At 53.2% G+C, this 21,797-nt stretch overlaps 1 protein-coding gene across 1 annotated transcript in view; it reads right to left on the reverse strand.

Annotated features, from left to right (window-relative positions):
* Positions 1-21,797, reverse strand: part of FBN3 (fibrillin 3) — a 70,172-nt gene that overhangs the window by 39,033 nt on the left and 9,342 nt on the right. Inside the window, exons 9-32 of the mRNA XM_019964278.2 lie at positions 21,364-21,516; positions 21,069-21,254; positions 20,401-20,544; positions 20,212-20,331; positions 19,950-20,075; positions 15,972-16,094; positions 15,558-15,833; positions 15,203-15,256; positions 13,302-13,427; positions 13,085-13,210; positions 11,671-11,790; positions 11,415-11,552; positions 11,252-11,302; positions 10,859-10,984; positions 8,400-8,624; positions 8,093-8,218; positions 7,232-7,360; positions 6,047-6,172; positions 4,427-4,552; positions 3,913-4,035; positions 3,617-3,742; positions 2,499-2,624; positions 796-918; positions 478-600 (exon numbers count right to left, since the gene is read on the reverse strand). Coding sequence (XP_019819837.2) covers positions 478-600; positions 796-918; positions 2,499-2,624; positions 3,617-3,742; positions 3,913-4,035; positions 4,427-4,552; positions 6,047-6,172; positions 7,232-7,360; positions 8,093-8,218; positions 8,400-8,624; positions 10,859-10,984; positions 11,252-11,302; positions 11,415-11,552; positions 11,671-11,790; positions 13,085-13,210; positions 13,302-13,427; positions 15,203-15,256; positions 15,558-15,833; positions 15,972-16,094; positions 19,950-20,075; positions 20,212-20,331; positions 20,401-20,544; positions 21,069-21,254; positions 21,364-21,516 — 3,222 coding nt within the window. The remainder of the gene's footprint in view (positions 1-477; positions 601-795; positions 919-2,498; positions 2,625-3,616; positions 3,743-3,912; positions 4,036-4,426; positions 4,553-6,046; positions 6,173-7,231; positions 7,361-8,092; positions 8,219-8,399; positions 8,625-10,858; positions 10,985-11,251; positions 11,303-11,414; positions 11,553-11,670; positions 11,791-13,084; positions 13,211-13,301; positions 13,428-15,202; positions 15,257-15,557; positions 15,834-15,971; positions 16,095-19,949; positions 20,076-20,211; positions 20,332-20,400; positions 20,545-21,068; positions 21,255-21,363; positions 21,517-21,797) is intronic.

Raw genomic sequence — 21,797 nt, forward strand, 5'->3', positions numbered from 1 at the left:
GGCCAACAGAAAGCAAGTATTCCTGTCCCCACACCCAGAAAACTCTACACATTTGGAGTCCAGGGGAGAAGACTGCCCCTAAGGGACTCTGGGACTTCCCTGGTGGCTCAGATGATAAAGTGTCTGCCTACAATGTGGGAGACCCAGGTTTAATCCCTGGGTTCGGAAGATCTCCTGGAGAAGAAAATGGCAACCCACTCCAGTATTCTTGCCTGGAAAATCCCATGGACAGAGAAGCCTGGTAGACTACAGTCCATGGGGTCGCAGAGTCGGGCATGACTGAGAGACTTCACTTGCACTTGCACTTTCAAGGGACTCAGGGCCTGGCCTCTGGCCCCAAGGGCTGAAGGTACATCCTTTCTGGCATCCACAGAGCAGTGAGTGGATCAGTGTGAGTCGTGGGCACCTCGGAATCCAGCCCCCTTGGCCATCCTTTCTGGACCCCTCCAGCCCTCCCATCCCACGCCCCGACCTCACCTTCACAGGAGAAGCCATCCCCAGAGAAGCCCAGGTGGCAGGCACAGCGGTAGGAGCCGGGGGCGTTGAGGCAGTCAGCTCTCGGGCTGCACCCATGCTCCTTGGAGGCGCATTCATCCAGGTCTGCAGGAGACGGAACCCAGGGTCCCCCAGGTGTGTGCGCTGGGGGGCTGTGGGGAGGCAGACCCTCCAAATCCCAACCCTGACCCTCCCCCATGGACATGCCTGAGCCCAGACACCTCTGCCCGGCTGTAGCCTGCCCACTCACCCCACCCACCTCTGCTTCTCTGTCCAGACCTCTGGCCCCCAGACACTTACCACGGCATTTGAAGCCGTCCCCAACCCAGCCTGGCTGGCAACTGCAGCTGAAACTCCCAGGGGTGTTGAGGCAGGAGGCATGACTGTCACAGCTGTGTCCCCCAAGCTGACATTCATCTACATCTGAGAGAAGAGGGACCCAGGCATAGAAGGGCAGGACCAGGAGATGGGGTGGAGGACAGAGGACCCCCCAAGAGGCCTGGGCCTAGTAGAAACAGGGCTTCAGGTACAGAGTGGGGAGACTCAGGGCAAGAGCAGGAGAAAAGACCTTCCCTAGGGTAGGACTGGGCCCAGAAATGCCCCTCACCACTGCAGGAGCTTCCACCCTCACCCAGAGCCCAAAAGGAAAACCCCCAAACTCAACAGGGCATGACTCCCAGCATGCCCCAGAAATGGTCTGAAATGGCAGCATGAGAGACTCAGGGTAGACAATAAGAGGAACTGTCCTTGGTTAGGATTCCTGGCTTTCACTAAAGGGCTTGGGTTCAATCCCTGGTTGGGGAACTAACATGGCACAGCCAAAAAAAGTCACTGTCTTAATGAAGACACTCTCCCTCTAAAGCAGGATTTCCTTCTAAACCACAGTGTCTAACCCTCAGCCAATTTTGCATCAGCCTTATCATCTCTGCGATGTTCATCAACCACCTAAGTGAGCTACCGTTCCCTGAAAGTTTTTCCTTTGTGAGAATTTTATTTGGCTGCACCGGGTCTTAGCTGTGGCATGCGAACTCTTAGTTGCAGCACGTGGGATCTAGTGCCCTGACCAGGGATCGAATCTGGGTCCCCTGCACTGGGAGCAAGGACATGGTCTTAGCCACTAGACCACCAGGGAAGTCCTCGCTAAAAGTTTCTTTACGCTGTCTCCCATTTTTACTTACTTGAATGTACTTTAGAAGAAAAACGTATAACAACGATCTCTAAGAAATCATGGTTTGGATGCTCTGTTTTCTAATGTTTGCTTCTACTATGCATTGAAATAACTACATAATGATGGCAAATAGAATTATGTTCTCCCTGCCAAGAAAGCATGTTTCAATCCTGACTCTAAGAACCTCTGAACGTGGCCTTTTTGGGAAACCAAGTCTTTGTAAATGTAACCAAATTAAAATGAGGTCCTCCTGGATTACAGGGGGTCCTAAATGCAATGACCAGTGATCTCACAAGAAGAGGAAAATTTGGACGCAGAGGGAAGAACACCCCGTGATGACAGACATGGAGACTGGAGTGATGTGTTCAAGCACTGTGGCTACCACCAGAGATGAGGAGAGAGGAATGGGCCAGTTCTCCCTCTGGGCCCCTGAGAAGGAACCAACCCTTCTGACACCCTGATCTCAGACTCTGCCCTCCAGAACCATTCTATAGAGAGGAGACATCTGTGGTTCTGAGGCACCAGGTCTGTGGTCATGAACGACTGACATGTTTGAATGTTCATCGCTGTGACACTTAAAAGCATCAGGCTTACACGCCTTAGGAACTGCTGTGGATCTAAGGGATCCAGAGTTGCCCCTGCAGAGCCATCAAGGGAGCCCCACGGGCATGTGATCAGATCCTATTTTTGCTTCAGCACGAGGGCCCACCAGTGGAAATGAGTAAGAATGAGGTCTGGCCTTGCTCTGCCCCAAGGGATGGGGTGGACCCCAAAGACCCTGAGCTGGTCCCTCAGGGGCGCCCCTCTGCGTCTGCTCCACTGACCACCAGCTCACCGGAGCAGCCCATGGCCCCCTTCCTGACGATGTAACCCAGCTGGCAGTGGCAGACAAAGGAGCCCCTGGTGTTCTCGCAGACCCCATGGAGGCAGATGTGGGGGTTCAGGTCACACTCGTCCACGTCTATGGGGTGACAGGAGAAGAAGCAGGTGAGGGTGGGGTATAGCAGCATGGCTGCGTCCCCTGCCACGCGGGTCCCCTGTCCAGGTTCTTTTTGCCCATCTTCAAGGGCAGGGAGCTCCCCTGATTCCACTACTGGTTATAGCTCCCCCATTCCACCCCTGGGCAGCTGCGAGAATTCAGTCAACATTCTATAGTTCATATTCCATGGAACACATCGGACAAACATTTCCAAAAAGATTTTACACCAATACATTAAGAAGATGCTAAGCTAAAGCTAAGGCCTGAAGGCCTTTTCAGAGCCTTTATTGCCGATGTGGATCTGCAAGAAGGGATGCAGGAGGCAGCATTTCCTACTTAACTTGGTCCCAAGCCCCTTTTGTTCAGTGTTTCCTAAGATTGCTGTGATCTGGAATGCTTAAGCTGCACTGAGCTGGACACCTATCCCTGGGAGGGTTCCCTTTTTCATATCCTTGTACTCTGGCCCCAGCTCTGCCCTGATGGAGTCACCAGTTCACATCTGCTCCCCAGGGCCTGTGCCAACCAGCCCCCACCAGAAGACGGCAGTGACCCTGGCAGAGACGACAGAGACAAGGTCCCAAAGCAGGGCTCAGAGAACACAGCGTCCTTCTATCTCATACACCTTCCTCTGCATAAACCCCTTGGTCTCTGATGATCTTATAAGGTGACTCTCAAAGCCGGGCACGCACCTGGCTGTATGTGCTGGGTACACAGTGGGTGTTTAATAAGTGTATTCAAAAGAACAAAGTTTGGGGGGGTCTCTGCTGCTGTGAACAAGATCCCGCAGGTCTCGGTGCAGGGCCTCGGGGTGCAGGTGGCCAGGAGCAGACCACCAAGAACAAACCTGCATCTCCCCTGCCCACATGTTCCGGGAACGGGCCTGGCGTCTGCGTTGCCCACCTGTCTCCTTGTGGAAGGCCTGGTGAGTGAAGTGAAGCTGCCTCCTCCACCTGTATATAGTCCCAACTCCTCACCTACACACATCCTCACGTCCAACGTGGCCACAAAGCCGTCATAGCAGAGGCAGCGGTGACCCCCTGGCATGTTGGTGCACTGGCCCCCGTCACAGATGTCCGGATTCTGCTCACATTCGTCCACATCTGGGGGACCAGGGTAGGGGTCGGGTTGCAGGTGGGAAGGGACAGAGGGGGAACCCCAGGGACACTTCTGCGGGGTCAGTGGCCTGGTTAGGGTGTGGCTGGCTTCATTTGGGCCGGGCCAGGTGGGTTCCCACATCCCAGGCCGGAGGGAGGGTGCCGCACCCACCCACCTTCACACGCCCTCCCATCGGGCATCAGAGAGTAGCCAGGTCCGCATTCGCACTGGTAGCTGCCCTTAGTGTTAACACAGTGGACGTGGCAACCACCGTTCCTGGTGCGGCATTCGTCCACATCTGCAGGAGGCAGGAAGAGGTAGGGGGCACCGCCGGAGGTAGGGCAAGGCGAGGTGGGGGGCGTGACGGAGGCGTGACAAGGCAGGAGGCGGGGCATGGCGAGGGAGGAGGCCGGGTGAGGTAGGCCGAGCTGGGGGCGTGGCAGGGGCGTGGCAAGGCGGGAGGCGGGGCATAGTGAGGGTGTGGTAAGAGGTAGGACGTGATGGGAGGCGGGGCAAGGTGGAAGTGGGAGGCTGGGCTAGGTGAGGGCCTGGCGGAGGCACATCAAGCAGGGGGCTGACTGTCGGGGCGGAGGTGGTCAAGGGTAGAGGCAGGGGCTCGGACTGAGGCCAGGAGAGACTGAAGCGGCGGCGAGGGCCGCGGCTGGGGCTGGGGGCGGGCGCGGTCTCACCCACGCAGCCTTGGCGGTCAGGTGTGCTCTGGAAGCCGGCATAGCAGGAGCACTGGAAGGCACCGATGACGTTGACACACTGGCCGTGCGGACACAGGCCGTCACTCAGGGAACACTCGTCCACGTCTACGGGGCAAACGGATGGCTGGTAAGGGCAGCAGGTGGCGGAGGGGCCCAGGAAAGGATGGGCCTGTGCCCAGCCGCCTTCTGCACAGGGACACACGCATGCACGATGATGCACTCACACTCTTGCATCTATGCCCGCCCCCCCCACCCCCCTACCCCCGCCATGGGTGTGAGTCTACATCTCACCCTGGTACAAACACATGCGTGAAGTCGTTTCAGTCATATTCAACTCTTTTCCACCCCATGGACTGCAGCCCTCCAGGCTCCTCTGTCCATGGGATTCTCCAGGCAAAAATACTGGAGTGGGCTGCCATGCCCTCCTCCAGGGGGTCTTCCTGACCCAGAGATTGAACCTGTGTCTCTTCTGTCTCCTGCATTGCAGGTGGATTCTACCGCTGAGCCACTGGGGAAGCCCAGTACAAAAGGGCACCTCACCCTGATTCACACATCCACCCAGGTGCACACTAACAAGACACCCGAAACCCACCCTTGATACACACTCACCCTCAGCAGACAGACCCACAACCTGATCCACACAGCCACATGCACACAGCTCACACAGCAGCACACCCTCACACTTATTCGCAAACAAACACAATCACCCTCAGTAGACACACATCTGCATAGCCAGATGCACACTCAGACTCACAAACACACCTCATGCCCACTCATAAACATATTTGCACACCTTGCATTGCATTGGATTTGCCCTTGTGTCACATTTTCATATCCACTCAGGTAGACTCACAAAGAACCCTTGTGTGCGTGTGTGCTAAGTCACTTCAGTTGTGTCCGACTCTGAAACCCCATGGACTGTAGCCCACCAGGCTCCTCTGTCCATGGGATTCTCCAGGCAAGAATACTGGAGTGGGTTGCAATGCCCTCCTCCAGGGGATCTTCACGACCCAGGGATCAAACCTGCATCTCCTATGTCTCCCATAGTGCAGGCAGATTCTTAATCGCTGAGCCACTGGGGAAGCCCCACCCCCTGTGTACACACATACAAACACACGCTCAACAGACACACCTACATGCACACAGCCCCCTCCACAAACACACCCGTGTGCAAACACATGCCCACACTTAGACACACACTCTCGCACAACCTTATGTAGACACACAAATAACCACTTCCATCGCCTTACATAAGAACAATCATTCTTGTGTAAACACTTACACACTCACAGACTCACACAAACACCAATACACACTTACTCTTGGACAGATGCATTCCCAGAAAGACACCTGCATGCTCAGACACACAAATACACACTCCTTCCATCTCACAACCACACAAGTGACACTTCACATGGGTGCACACTGACCCACACTCACACACTCGATTTTCCGTTTTCACACAGAAACACACACAAATGTGCTCTCCCAATACCTGATGCATGTGACCACTCATGCACACAAATACACAAGTATGTACTCAGGGAGATGCACAAACACACATACTCGTATCCTCTCCCTCTTGCAAGCTGCACTCACCTTCGCAGGCAGTGCCCTCAGCTGCCAGCGCATGTCCAGGGGGACACTGGCACTCATAACTCCCATCTGTGTTGGTACAGGTGCCTCCCCGGCACAGCAGCGGGTCCCGGGCACACTCATCCACATCTGGGCATGTGGAGAGAGAGAAGAGGTGTGAGATGCTGATCCAGGTTGGTGTGATGGGGCTCATGGAAGCTCCCCCCTGTTGCCCCCATCCCCCAACCCTGCTGCCCTGGCTGAGGCCAAGAGAGTCTGGAGCCCTGGGGTGTGGATGACCCAGGGGAGTCAGAATGGGAGGGAAGCTGGAATTCTCAGAGTTTTCAGGGACACAGGCTGACATTCCTGGAGCTAAAGGAGGCCCTGAGGAACCCCTTCCCCACTCCAGAAGTGACAGGGGGAAGGCAAGGACCAGCCCCACTGGGCATTAGTACATGGAACCAGGGGCCTCACCACTCATCTCACAACTCTCCTCCCACTCCAGCCTCAGGGGCTTCCTCCCATCTCTCATGTCAACCTCAGGGCCTTTGCACACACGGTCCCCCCTTCCGCCTTCCCTCCTCCCCACAGCAGCTCCTTCCATCCCTCACATCCACCCCAGGGCCTTTGCACACACTGTTCTTTCTCCATACAACTCTTCAGCCCTTCTTCACCACAATTACTCCCACTCTCTTGGCCCCACAAAATGGGATACATCCCTGGGGTTCTCAGCTCACACTGCACCATACAGCCCTTTCAAGTGCTTCTGACAGTGGCTCTTTATTTTCTGTTTGTCTAGGGATTTATTTTATCCTCCCTATTAGGTCCTGAACTCCAAGGAAATGGCCTCCTGTATCCGAGCTCTCCATAGTTCCCCCGAGTAGATGCATGTGAAACGTTCACTGAATGAATGAGAAAAATGAAAAGGGAAGAGGCTCCTCTCTCCAGGGCCCTCTCCTCTTTTCATGCTACCCCGACCCTGGGAGAACCTGCCCAAATCTTGGTCCCCATGCTTCTCCTCCGAATGCCAGACCCAGTGTCCGGCAGTCTTCAGGGACGACACTCACACCTGCTGTCCCAGCTGGATCATGGCTTCTCTCTACTTCTGCCCCCTCCACCCACATCCAGCACAGCAATGTCCTCCCACCCCATTCCTCGGCTCGGCCCCAAGACCCGCGGGCACCACCCTGCCCTGGGGTGGCTGCCTACCCATGCAGTTCTTCATCAACATGAAGCCACTCTCATAGCCACGGAGACACTCGCACTCAAAGCTGCCCGGGGTGTTGACACAGGTGCCCTGGCCACAGAGGTCAGGGGAGATGCGGCACTCGTCGATGTCTGTGGAGACAGTGGGCATGGGCCAGGCCTCCATGTCTGCAGACACCCAGGGCCACAGAGGAGCCCCAAGGCATTGAACAGAGCCAGGGAAATGGAGGTGCTGTGACTGCACCCCCAGATGAGAGGAGGGAATTTCTTTCCAGCCCGCAGGCCCCTAGAGATCAGTTTTAAATTAATCAATTTATTTACTTGCTGCATTGGGTCTTAGTTGAGGCATGCAGGATTTTCAGCTGAGGTATGTGGGATCTAGTTCCCTGACCAGGGATTGAACCCAGGACCCCTGCATTGGAAGCACGGAGTCTTAGCAAAGGATTACCAGGGAAGTTGCCGGAGGTTACTTTGCCATGCCAAGTTGCTTCATTCATGCCTGACTCTTTGCAATCCTATGGACCGCAGCCCGCCAGACTCCTCTGTCCATGGGATTCTCCAGATGAGAATAATGGAGTAGGTAGCCATGCCCTTCTCCAGGGGATCTTCCTGACTCAGGGATCGAACCTGTGTCTCTTATGTCTCCTGCATTAGCAGGAGGGTTCTTTACCACTAGTGCCACCTTTTGCTAGCCCCTCCTTTTATAGCCGGGATCCTGGAGGCCCAGAAAGGGTATTGAGCTGCCCTGGGTCACACAGCAGACAGGCAGGAGGAACAAGGCCAGTTCTTGCCTTTTAGGCGCCTCTAGTTTGTGATCCCCCATCCCTGCAGGCACCTGCCAAGGAGGCAGAGGCAGGTACGTACCTGTGCAGTTCCTTTCCTGGGCATCCAGGGCGAAGCCCCCCGCACAGGAGCAACGGAAGCTGCCCACAGTGTTGCGGCACGTGCCATGGGCGCACAGCCCAGGGAAGGCTTTGCACTCATTCACATCTGCAGCACGGGAGTACAAAACGTCACACTACTCCATGTCCCTGAGTCCCCTGCCTCCTGAGCGTTCACCCCTCTGATCACAGATATTTGGTCTCTCCCAAACCTGCTTCCCACTCCAGGCCTCTGCCCATGCTCTGCCCTCTTCCCATCCTCCATCCAGGCTCCCCAAGCCCAAACGCACCTTTATAGAAGGGACGGCCTGACAGGAAGTCCCGGCTGGCAAAGCCCAGCCCCCGGGGACACAGGCTGGTAAAAGCCGGGGACTCAGGCTCAGGGCACGCCTCGCATGCGGTGCCCCATGCAGCCCCCACAGTACAGCAGCAGACATCCATCCGGTACTTGCCCAGCAGGGCAGCCCCACACTCGTCCTCCTCCCAACGCAGGAAACAAAGCTCCAGGCGCATGTCTGCAAGGAGGGGTGGTCACCGGTCCCACCCCTGCCACACTCTGGCTGCCAGGACAGGCAGTGTCGTCCAAAACGTCCTCCCCAGTGGGGAGACTGAATTTCTCAGCTGACACTCCATGTCCTCCAAGTGACCTTTTTTTTTTTGGCCACACTGTGGGGCTTGTGGGATCTTAGTTCCCTGACCAGGGATCAAACCCAGGGCATTGGCAATAAAAACAGCTGAGTCTTAACCACTGGACCACAAGGAATTCCCAACAGTTAAACTGGAATAGGGTATAACCCAACAGTTACATTTTTTTAAAACAAAAATTTTTTAAGGATTTTTTTTTATGTGGGCCATTTTTAAGATCATTATTGAATTTGTTACAATATTGCTTCTATTCCATGTTTTGGCTTTTTGGCCGAGAGGCATGTGGGGTCTTAACTCCGGGACCAGGAAAGGAACCTGTACCCCCTGGATTGGAAGGCAAAGTCTTAACCACTAGACCACCAGGGCAATCCCCCAAAGTTACATTTTAATAATAACTTGCACTGCTAGGTGTTTGCTATGTGCTGCTGCTAAGCTGCTGCTGCTGCTAAGTTGCTTCAGTCGTGTCCAACTCTGTACGACCCCATAGACGGCAGCCCACCAGGCGCCGCCATCCCTGGGATTCTCCAGGCAAGAACACTGGAGTGGGTTGCCATTTCCTTCTCCAATGCATGAAAGTGAAAGGTGAAAGTGAAGTCATTCAGTTGTGTCCGACTCTTAGCGACCCCGTGGACTGCAGCCTACCAGGCTCCTCCATCCAAGGGATTTTCCAAGCAAGAGTAATGGAGTGGGGTGCCATTGTGCTGGACACTGTTCTAAGCTCATCAACCCATTTAGTCTTTAAAATAACACCAAGAGGAAAATGGTTATCATCATGCTTATTTTACATGCAAGAAAACTGAGGCAGAGACGGGTTAGGTAGCTGGCCTGAGGCCACACAGTAAGAGGTAGAGAGAGATTCAAACTACGCCACCTGGCTCCAGAGTGTGTGTGTTTAATTTTTAAAACCTCCTCAGAATAATCTGGCAATGGATAAGGCTTCTTTCAATACCAGACACGATGGTCTAAGACTGGGGCTGGTTAACTATGGCCCACGGTGCCAACTGCCTGCTGTTTTTATAAATAAAGTTTTATTGACATAGTCACATTCATTTATTTCTGTCCTACACAGTAGAGCTGAGTAACTGCAACAGATTCTGAGGCTCCTAAAGCTGAAAATATTTACTCTCTGGCCCTTTGCAGAAACAACTGGCTGATCCCTTGACTAGGACAATTTTTCACCTCTTGCAAAAGGAACATATGTTTAAGTGGATCCATTTGAAAATGAGACCCTGTTACAGAACCTTTAGAAAAAAATAAAGATAAACAGAAGTGCCACGACACACAGGGCTCCGTCTTAAGTTCTTGGGTACCCGGTGCCTTGGTCCAGGGCTGCTCAGACAGCATTTCACCTGGCTGGGAATTCAGTAATATTTTTATTTTTTCTTTACTTGGCTACTTTCTTTCCTTGCTCACATTCTGGGATCAGCAAGAAAACCTGATGCACATCTGAAGCTCAGTTTAGAAGAAAATCAAAGCTGAAAAGAGTCATCAGGGCCCATCTGCCTTCTGTTGACCAGGCTCCATGGTGCCACCGAGGAGGCCACTAATGGGTCAATGTTACTATGGGAGGAAAAAATGATAGAATGCAGAGCCCTATCTGCTGGCTGGCAGATGCTCTTGGCCAAGAAATGTCCTGTTCAAGATGTTGATGGTGTAAAGCAAGAAGCCCTCCTTGAGGGGGAAAATATCTGAGAGCCTTTGAGCCTAAGAGCAAGCCATTCAGGGTGAGGGTTTGAGCCCTGGATGCTGAGGAAGGGCTGCAGGCATGAATTACCACTCATGATAGAGGCAGGTGCCTTGTGCTCAAATCCACCTCCTGTAAACCTTGTTTGGTAGCAAGAAAGAATATACCAAGGTGGCAGGTAACATTCCAAGAGACCGTACCATTTGCAATGAGCTTCATTAGAAGGGCAGTTGATTAAGGGGATCCAACCCCTCCAAAAAAACAAATGTCTTTGGAGACACATTAGCAAGGGGGTGGGCAGAGTACAAGAGGACCCCCAAGACTCCACCTGTCCCTAGGAAGGGCCTCCAGCCGCTGGGAGTGGAGGCAGTGAAGGAAGGGCTGGAGGCCCTGCCCCGGACCCTGCAGGCCCACACTCACCTATGCACAGCCGGCCGGAGGTGTCCAGGATCAGGCCCTCTGGACACTCGCAGCGGAAGGAGCCTGCAGTGTTGATGCATCGCCCATTGGGACAGACTCCAGAGAAGACCTCACACTCATTCACATCTAGGCACAGCAAGCAAGGAGAAGCTAGAGCTGGAGGCTCCCAGGGAGCTGGCTCCCTATGGGTTCAGGACACCACGTGGTTCTTGGGGAGGTGGGAAGAGGCAGTGCCAGCCTCCTAGGCTGGGGGATTGTGGGGAAGACCCGGATACCAAGGAGGGAGCTCTCCAATGACTTCAGAGAGGGCCTTAGGCAGCCACCATGACACTTGCCTGCTCCTGGTGGTGGTGGTGGGGGAGTGGTGGTGAAGTGCACAGGGTGGGGAGTTACCTTCGCAGCTAAGCCCCTTCACGCGGGCGAAGCCTCGGGCACAGGCGCGGTCTGTGATTGGGGAGAGGAGTCATTCTCTCCACCCGGATCCAGGGGACCTTTCCCCCGCATGGTTCTCTCAATGGCCAGGGAGCCCCCAGAGCCGCCCCCCCTAGGGCATTACCCATGTCACAGCGTTCGCAGGGGCTCCCCCAGGCAGTGCCGAGCGTGGCGCAGCACTCGGAGCGCAGGGTGGCTCCGTGCAGGTTCGCCTCGCAGCGGCCATCCTGGATCTTCAGCCAGCAGGTGCCTTTGGTGCTGTCTGCAGGAAGGGGCCGGCTGTGTCATTTGGCAGGCCCACACCTGCACACTAACCCGCAGAGACCCAGACTTCCCCGGGGCGGGCGTCGGGGTCCCCGCTGCTCCGTGGGGCCTCTCACCTAGGCACATGGTGCCAGAAGGTCCCAGGCGGCTGCCGGGGGCGCACTCGCAGGCGTAGGAGCCGGCCAGGTTGCGGCACACGCCATTCACACACGGGTTGGACAGGCACTCGTCGATGTCTACAAAGACAACCAGCCACCGACCCCCGTCAGATCCCTGAGCTGCAGGAACTGGAGCCTCACGCGACCTGAGGCCCCTCCCCTCTGCCGCTGCCAAAGTCCAACAGCAGGGGGCGCATGCGGTCAGAAGGCGAGGGAACGGACTGGGCAGGCGCAGAGGCGCGTGTTTCCATTAAATTGTGCAGTGCACCTGCGCGTGCACGCCGACACGCAGGATCCTGGGAGCCCGCACGGGTGAAAGTGTACAGGGACAGGCACGGTGGGGAACGGTGGCCCTGCAAGGGTCACTCATGGCACAAGAGAGGCCGAGAGTGAGAGGCAGGAGGAAAACCCAGACGGGGAGACCTCGTTGTGGTGGGAGAGGGGGCAGTCTGCCGGAGGCTTGCGCTTAACTCTGTGTGTGTGTGTGTGTGTGTGTGTGTGTGTGTGTGTGTGTGTGTGTGCACGCGCTTGCTCGTGCAGGTATCTGTGAGTGCCCAGGGGTCTGTAATGGACAAGGTCATTGCAACAAAGTTTGTGTGAGGGCGGGTGGGCACATATTCCTGTGTGTGAGTATATTTAAGTGTGTGAATGCACAACTGTGTGGGTATGTGGTATCTGCACATATTAGTGTGTGTGGCTGTGAGCCTAAGTGTGCGAAAGGGTAAAAATGTGGACACACACGTGTCTTTCAGAGTGTGCACGTGAGAGTGTATGATGTGTGGGACTGTGACTATGAGTGTGAATATGGGTGTGTAAGTCTGTTTTGTGTGACTACTGGTGTGTGTAATCAAGTGATCATCAAGTGTGTGAATGTCAGAGTGTCTGTATAAGGGTGTGCCTTTGAGGGTGTAACTCTGGTTATGAGTATATGTGTAAAAAGTGAGAATTGTTCAGTCACTTAGTCATGTCTGACTCTTTGTGGCCCCATGGACGGCAGCATGCAGGCTTCCCTGTCCTTCACCATCTCCTGGAGTTTGCTCAGATTTATGTCCATTGAGTCAGTGATGCCATCCAATCGTCTCATCTTGTGTTGCCCCCTCCTCTTCAGGCCCTCAATCTTTCCCAACATTAGGGTATTTTCCAATGAGTTGGCTCTTTGCATCAGTGAGAATAAGTGTGAATGTGGGTACTGTGTGAGTGTGTACCTAAGAGTGTAACTGTGAGACTATGAATACATGTATGGCTTTGAGCATGTCTGTGTGGGTAAATGCAGGTATACATGCATCTGGCAGCATGTGTGTACCCAGAGCATGCAGTGTGCATAAGTACTTGTGTGTGTGTGCGTGTCTGTGTGCCCCCCAGGACCCTGTACCTTCGCAGGTCTCCGTGTCTGGCCGGAAGCTGAAGCCCTGAGGGCAGGAGCAGCTATAGCTGCCTGGGCTGTTCCTGCACCGCCCATTGTCACACAGGAGGCTGTTGAGGGCGCACTCATCCACATCTGCAATGTGGGCATGGGGCCAGAGAGTGGGGTGAGGGGTGTGCAGTGGGGGCGGCACCCCTCCGCCCGTCCACTCGCCCGGCACGCTCACCAGTGCACTCCCTGCCATCCGCGACTGCCTCGTAGCCCAGGTTGCAGATGCAGCGGTAGCTGCCCCGCAGGTTCTCACACATGCCGTTGGCACAGACGTCGGGGTCGAGGGCACATTCGTTGATGTCTGCAGCAGGAAGATGGCATCAGCAGCTGCCCTGGTTCCCTGGAGGCTCCAGAAGCCAGGTCCTCCGGGGCCAGAGCTCCAACCTAGACCCTGCCTCCTTTCCCTGGAAACCAGGGTTTCTCAACATCATGGATAACTGGAGCCGGATCATTCTTTGCTTTGTGCAGGGGGAGGGGAGAACCTGTGCAATGTAAGATGTTGAGCAACATTTCCAGCGTCTACCCATGAAATGCCAAGAGCGCCCTCCCCAATATTTGTCCAGACATTGCCAAATGGCACCTGGGAGGTGGCAAACTGTCCCTAGTGTGGAACTCATGGAACAGACGTTATTACATCAGCAACAATTTCTTTTAAAGCACAATCATAGTCACTAATGTTATAAGATGCTTACTGTTTTGTGCCGAGTATATTAACTTATTTGGTCCTCACAACGTCCCTGAAATGGGACCTACGAGTATATCCACTTTACAGAAAAGGAGGTGCAGAGATGGGGAGTAACTTGATCAGTATTCAATCAGTAAACAGTAGGGCCTGGAGAGTTCCCTGGTAGTCTAGCGGTTAGGAATCAGTACTTTCACTGCCATGGCGTGGGTTCAATTCCTGGTCAGGGAACTGAGATCCCCTAAGCCTCATGGCACAGCCAAAGAGGGGGCAGGAATAGGCAGCCCTATATATCAAAAATGAAAAAAAAAAAAGAATGCTGGCTGGGATTTAAACCCAGGCATTTGGATCCAGAATCTGTCCCTTTAACTGAGGGAGGGGCGCTGGACATCTGCCCTGCCCCCATGACCCAGTGGTGGATGGGAAACCTGGCTGTATCCTAAATCCTTTTATTTGTTGCTCAGGCAGGAAGGCTGTAACAGGAAAGGATGGTGTCATAGGTTGGAGTCCTCATCCCCAGGATCACCTCAGCACGTGACTTTATTTGGAGATGGACATACAGTGCATTCTAATATGATTGTATCCTTATAAAAGTGGAGGTCTGGGCACAGACACACAGGGCGAACCCTGTGTCGAGAGGAAAGCAGAGGAGTTTGGGATTAACATATATATGTGCCTACATGTGTGCTCAGTCACTTCAGTAGTGTCTGACTCTGCAACCCCATGGACTGTAGCCCTCCAGACTCCTCTGTCCATGAGATTCTCCAGGCAAGAATACTGGAGTGGGTTGCCATGCCCTGCTCCAGGGGATCTTCCCAACACAGGGATCAAACCCACATTTCCTATGACTCCTGCACTGATTCCTTACCACTGAGCCACCCGGGAAGAAGTCCTTAACATATATACATTACCCTATATAAAACAGAAAACAGACAAGGGCCTACTGTATAGCATGAGGATTAAATTCAATATTTTATAATAACCTATAAGGGCAAAAATCTAAAAACTGTATGTATGTATATATATACTAAAATATATATATACTGAAAATTATACATATCATACGTATATATAGTGCCTGAATCACTTTGCTGTACACCAGAAACATTGTAAATTAAAAAAAAAAAAAAAAAAGGATGAAGGCAGAGATCAGGGAGATGCTTCGACCAAGCAAGGATTAACAGCTAAGTGCCAGACACTGAGAGAGGTGTGAGACAGACTCTTCCTCACAGCCTCTGAAGAGGCCACCCCTGCTCACACCTTGATCTGGGACACTTAGCCTCCACAGCTATGGGAGAATGCCCTCCCAGCCTGTAATACTTTGTGAAACCCGGTGACCTGACCGGGTTCCCAACCACGTCCCTGGCCCTCAGTCCCAGCCCCAACCCGCTCACCTCTGCCATCCGTGGTGATGCCAAGACCGCTGCTGCATAGGGCCTGGAACTCAGCTGTGGTGGCAGGAACAGGGAGAGGGGGGCGGTCATTGGCCATTGCTGAAGCCAAGCCACGCCCAAGACGTGGCCCCTTGGGGCTGGGCAAGGGTCTAGGACTAAGATGCCTGCTCCAGTGGGAAGAACAGTTTTCCTTCTGTCTCTTCTTGGGGGAGAGACATCCACCCCACCCCATGGGAGCCAAGCCCCCCACCACCACTGTCCCCTCCTGCCCCCCGCAGTTATAAACCACAAGCAAGGACTAAAGGAAAGCGGGGCCGTGGAAAGTTCATGGGGGCGGGGCAGCTGAGGCTCTCACCAGAGTTCTTGGGGGGACACAGCTGGCAGGGCTCCCCAAACCCATGGGCCGGGCTTGCACAGCAGCACTCAGATTTGGTGACAGCACCAGGGAAGGGGCGGGCGCAGGAGCCCTGGTCGAGGGTCCCATAGCATGTACTGCGCACGTGGGTGTCCACGCACACTCGACCATCGGCGGCCACCGCGAGCCCCCCAAGGCAGCGGCAGTGGAAGGAGCCTTCAGTGTTGGTGCAGTGACCATTCATGCAGATGCCTGGCGTCTGGCACTCATCGATGTCTGCAGGGGTCGTGCAGGGGGCACTGCAATGGGTCCCAGCCACCGCATCCCCACCCCCTACCCGCCCTTGCTACCTCCCCTCTCCTCTTCTTCCCCATCCCCATGGGTTCCCCTATGGTCCAGCCTGCAGTTTCTCACCCACACAGTGGCGGCCACCAGGTGCCAGCAGGAAGCCGGGTTTGCAGAGACACGTGAAGCTGCCGTCCTCGTTCAGGCACACTCCGTTGGCACACATGGTGGTGGTTGCACACTCGTTGTGGTCTGGGGATACCAGGAGAGGCTGGGTCCCTGCAGGGTCCTGGCACCCACCCTTTCATTGGGCCAGTCCTGCCAGGTAGACCAGCCCGGCCCTCATGTTTCCAGGAACTGCTCCCGGGGCTGTGGGAGCCTGATAGGATGAGACATGGCTGTCAGAGACTAGTTTGGCATGGGTACTAGGTTGCAGGACTGTGAACTCCCCTGGGGCCAACTGGCACCACTAGCTCATATCTGCATCTTCCCTCCTGGCACACATAGGTGCTCCATGAATAGGTGTTCAAAGTCCTTTAAATAAGTCAGGTGGTGGCTGCACAACATCTCACTAAATGCCTCCAAACTATTCATTTAAAAATGGTTAAGACGATAAACATGTTATGTAGGGACTTCCCTGGTGGCTCAGTGGTAAAGAACCCGCCTGCCGATGCAGGGAACTCAGGTTCTATCCCTGGTCCAGGAAGATCCCACGTGCCAAGGGGCAACCAAGCACATGTGCCATAACTACTGAAGCCCGAGTGCCTACAGCCTATACTCTGCAATGAGAAGCTCATGCGCCACAGCTAGAGAAAGCCTGTGAGCAGCAATGAAAAGCTAGAGCATCCAAAACAATAAAAAAGTTGTGTATATTTCGCCACGATAAAAAATGCAAAAAAATTTGAAAAAATTAGGTAGTGGTTGCATGACATTACAAATGTACAAAAATGCCACCGAATTGTTCCCTTACAAAGGGTAAGATACAAACTACTCTACATAAAATAGATACACAAGGTCCTACGCTATAGCACAGGGAACATATTCAATATTTTACAATAAACTATAATGGAAAAAAAGAGTTAAAATGGTCAATTTTACACTGTGTAATTGTCCCATAATTCTTAAAAATGCAAAAAAGAATTGCATAAATGAGATGGTGGTTGCGTGACATTGGAAATATCCTAAATGCCACCAAATTGTTCACTTAAAAATGCTGTTTCACACATCATGATATTCATTATTAATATATAACCGTATGATCTTTAATACATAAACATGGATGCTTAGTTGTGTAAATACACAAATGAGACCTGGAAGGACACAGCAAACAGTAAACTGCTTGTGCTGATGGATGACTTTAGCTTTTTGCTTGTGTTTTTTGATTTCCTATTGTGCAAGTGTTAACTTTTAAGAAATACATGTTATTTTTAAAAACCTTTAAAAATGCTATTTAAAAAACAAAGAAAGGTGGTTGCACAACATTGGGAATTATTGAGATTTTCACTTTTAAATGATTAAATTTATCTTGTGTGAATCGTACCTGCATTTAAAAAGGAAAGGGCAAAACCCATCAGCTAACAAGAAAATAGTCTAGGGACTTCCCTGGTGGTCCAGTGGTTAAGAATCCACCTTCCAATGCCAGGGACTCTGGTTAGACCCCGATCAGGGAACTTGGATCCCACTTGTGGTGGGGCAGCCAAGCTGGAGTGCCACAGCTACGGAGCCTGCGTGCTCTGGAGCCCACATCCCACAACTAGAGAGAAGCCCATGCACCAGAGCCAAGAGCCTGTCTGCGGCATCGAAAGATCCTGCATGACACAACTTAGACCTGATGCAGCCAAATAAATAAACATTTTTTTCCAAAAACCCCCTCTTGAAAAATAGTTTAATTTAAAAGGCGGCAGTCAGTGCAGTGCAGAAATGATTTGTTTACCAAAGTACAGTGTTAAATAAAAAAGGACTGAAGCAGGAAGAAGGAAGAAAGGGAGGGAGGGAGAAATGGAGATAGGGAGAGAAAAAACATAAAGAATACATAAAAGGTCCACACCTAACTGTGCAGGTGAGCTTCCACAGAGGTACTATCCATAACAGCAAAAGCGGAAACAACCCGAATAGCCACCAGCTGAAGCCGGTAGAGACAAGATGTTGTCTGCTCATATAATGGAATGGCATTTGACAATAAAAAGGAATGGCATTCTGACATGTGCTACCACATGGACGGATCCTGAAAATGTGATGCATCAGTGAAAGAAGCCAGTCACAAAAGGCCACAGAGTGTGCGAGTCCATTTATACAGAATGCCCAGAACAGGCAAATCCATGGGGACACAAAGTAGACTAGTCTCCTGCTGAGGGGTGGGGGTGGGGGCGGGGAAGGAGGATAGATGATTCTGGAATGACTGCCAATGCAGAGGAGGTGATGAAGAGGTTCTAAACTTAGACTGTGGTCATGCTTGTACTAAAAGCCACTGAAATGTACACTTTAAGAGGCTACTTTTATGGTATGAGAGTTACATAGCTATACAGAAGCTAAAAGGGTCTTTAAAAATGAATGAATGCACAAGCAACTTTGCTTAGTATTTTATAACCTATAAAGAAAAAGAATCTGAAACTTTGCTATACATCTGAAACTAACACAACACTGTAAATCACCTATACTTTAAAAAATTAATGAAAAAGTTTATATGTATCAAAAGAAAATAAAAAGACCAAACTAATGATTTCATCAACTCTTACTGGTTACAGACTATGCAGAGATCTAAGGCAACATTAAAGATCTGATGGTAAAATGTGAAACAATGAATTAATCATTAGAATTAATCAAAATTAATTTCAGTACAGGGTTTCCCTGGTGGCTCAGTGGTGAAGAATCTGCCTGCCAATGCAGGAGACACAGGTTCAATTCCTGGTCCAGGAAGATCCTACATGCCGTGGAGCATCTAAGCCCATGCACCACAACTACGGAGCCTGTGCTCTGGAGCCTGGGAGCCACGACCACTGAGCCAATGTGCTGCAACTACAGAAGGCTGTGCACCCTAGAGCCCGTGCTCCACAGAGAGAGCACAGGAGAAGCCACTGAAATGAGAAGCGCATGCCGAGCAACTAGAGCAGCCCCTGCTCATTGCAACTAGAGAAAGCCTGTGCCCAGTGATGAAGACTCAGCACAGCCAAAAATAAATAGAAATTAATTTCAGTAGGTGATATCTAACTAATAAAAAACAATGTAAATAAAAATAATGATTTATGCGTGGAAATAAATTACTGTACTTCACATTAATGCTAAGAAAACAGCTCATTTGATAATCAACTTTCTAAATCTATCTAATGATAAAAAGTAAACGCTCTGCAAAAAAATAACACAATTCTGTAAAGCAATTATCCTTCAATAAAAAAATAAATTAAAAAAAAAAAGAATGAATACAGAAAGGAAAAAAATCCTTCCCAGTGAGGGAAGATTAAGGCAGGTCTCAGACAGGGTGACAGAAGAGGACAAAGGGGATCCCTAGTGGCCCCCACAAGCTATGGGGAGTTTAGTTGGCACCCCCCATACCCCACAGGGAATCTGAGACCAAGGAGCTCTCCATGGTCCTGACCCACCTCTCTTGGAGGCAGATGAGGGGCTTGTCAGGGGCAGAAGCAGACAGCACAGTCTTACCCCAGAGGCCTCTTCCTGGGAGTCACCTGACTCCAAGGAAGGGGAGAATGAAGGCACGGGTAGAGAGTGGACAGACCACAGGAAGGCTCTCAGATGGGCTGGCTGGGCTCAGGAAGGGAAGCAGAGGCTCCATCCAAAGACAGGATGGAGTGATGGAGCAGGAGTGGCAAGATGCGAGAAGCAAGGTAGGGACTCCCTCGGTGGTCCCATGGCTAAGACTCCAACCTCCCAAAGCAGGGGTCCTGGGTTCGATCCTTGGTCAGAGAACTGATCCCACACGTCTCAACTAAGAGTTCAAATGTCACAGCCAAAGATCCTGCATGTCACAACTAAGACCTGCTGCAGCCAAATAAATTAATAAATATTTTTTTTCTTAAAAAGAGGTAAGGAGACACTAAAAGGCAGCTACTGAGGCCCAGAAGCCCCCTCCCCACCCGCCCACCCTCAACTCACCCACACAGTTCTTGCTGTCAGTGCTGAGCTCAAAGCCTGCATTGCAGACACACTGGAAGCTGCCCTCCGTGTTGACACAGCGGCCGTGATGGCAGAGGCCACTGCTGGCGATGCATTCATCTATGTCTGGGGGGTGGGGGGTAAGGCAGGCGGGTGGTCAGCAGGCGTCCTCCCAGCACCCCCAAGACTCCAGTTCGGGCCAGAGATGCAGGCTCCACCAGCCAGGCCCCCTGGCACCCCCACTTCCAAGGGACGGCCATACCCAGGCATGCCTGCTTGGTGAGTGTCGCCTGAAAACCCTCGTGACACCGACAGCGGTAGGAGCCGGGGGTGTTGATGCAGTCTCCGTGGTGGCAGGGGCTGCTGGCACATTCATCCACATCTGCAGGCAGAGGACTCTGAGCCCGAGTCTGGCAGGGCGCGCCCCCACCCCCGCCCAGCCACCGCTCACCAATGCACTCCCCCCGGACGTCCTGCGTGTAGCCCACGTTACACTCGCAGCGGTAGCTGGAAGGGGTGGGCAGGCAGCGGCCGTTGAGACACAGGTTGGTGAAGTGCCGGCAGATGTCGATGGTCTGGTTCAGTGTGGCTGTGCCTGCGGGTGGAGCCGACGGAGGGGGGCGGGTGCCTGACTGAGGGCTGGGCCCCTGGGTCTGGGCCTCACCTCTGGATTCAGACACATACTCAGAGCCCTTATGGCCAGGCTCTCCCACTATAGCCCAGCGTCCTGCCCTAAATTCAGATGCTCCACTTGCCTGAGACCCCGGACCCCCATTCCAGCCCTAGTGTGCATGCCAAGTCATTTCAATCGTCTCTGACTCTGTGCAGCTCCCTGGACTGTAGCCCGCCAAGTTCCTCTGTCCAAGGGATTCTCCAGACGAGAATACTGGAGTGGGTTGTCATTTCCTTCTCCAGTTCCAGCCCTAGACCCTCACCCAAAGCTCAAACTTGGCCTTGAAGGCTGGGATCTCCAATCTGCCCCCACCCCCAGACCACTGTCAGTACTCCCATCCCCACTGCCCAGGCCATGACCCCCACTCCAAAGCCCAGTCCAGACCCTGAGGCCTGGATCCCCTTTTCCCCTGGAGGGGTCTTGGACCCCTCCTCCCAAGTCCTCACCAATGCTGCCATCTCCAAGGCCCAGGCTGGGAACCCGACGACCACTGGAGCCGTGGGGGCTGTGCCGTGCCAGCCCTGGGCCAGGACCCACACCACCACTGGATCCGAAGCCAGGGAGGCTGGGGAAGGGGCCTGGATAGGAAGGCAGGAGCGGGAGTCCCGGGGCACACAGTCGCTGGAACTCATCTGCAAGGGAGTGGGGTTGGAAGTTAAGCCTCGGTTGTACCCCTGGGTCCCCACCCTGCAGGCTGAGCTCTGGGGTAGAGGAAGGTGGGAGGCACCCCCAGCCACTCACCAGAGCCTCGTGGAGGACACAGCTCAGGGGCTGGGCCAGCCGCCCAGCACCTGCCCTTGTCACAGCAGCACTGCCTGTGGGTGTAGTGGCCTGAGAGGTCTCCAGTACAGCGGCCTGCAATCAGCACCGAGAAGCAAGTGCCAGCACGGTGGTCTGCAGCAGGGGGCGGGGTGGGAGGGGTAGGGAGGACCGTTCATGTGTGCTCAGTCGCTGTTCAGTCGTGTCTGACTCTTTTGCGACCCCATGGACTGTAGCCTACCAGGCTCCTCTATTCTTGGGATTCTCCAGGCTACAATACTGGAGTGCTAGCCATTCCCTCCTCCAGGGGATCTTCCCAGACAGGGATCGAACCTGCATCTCCTGCATTGGCAGGCAGGCAGATTCTTTACTGCTGAGTCACCTGGGAAACCCTGAGGACCAGTTACCAGACTGCA

This window comes from Bos indicus, chromosome 7 (genome assembly GCF_029378745.1).
Source record: "Bos indicus isolate NIAB-ARS_2022 breed Sahiwal x Tharparkar chromosome 7, NIAB-ARS_B.indTharparkar_mat_pri_1.0, whole genome shotgun sequence".
NCBI lineage: Eukaryota > Metazoa > Chordata > Mammalia > Artiodactyla > Bovidae > Bos > Bos indicus.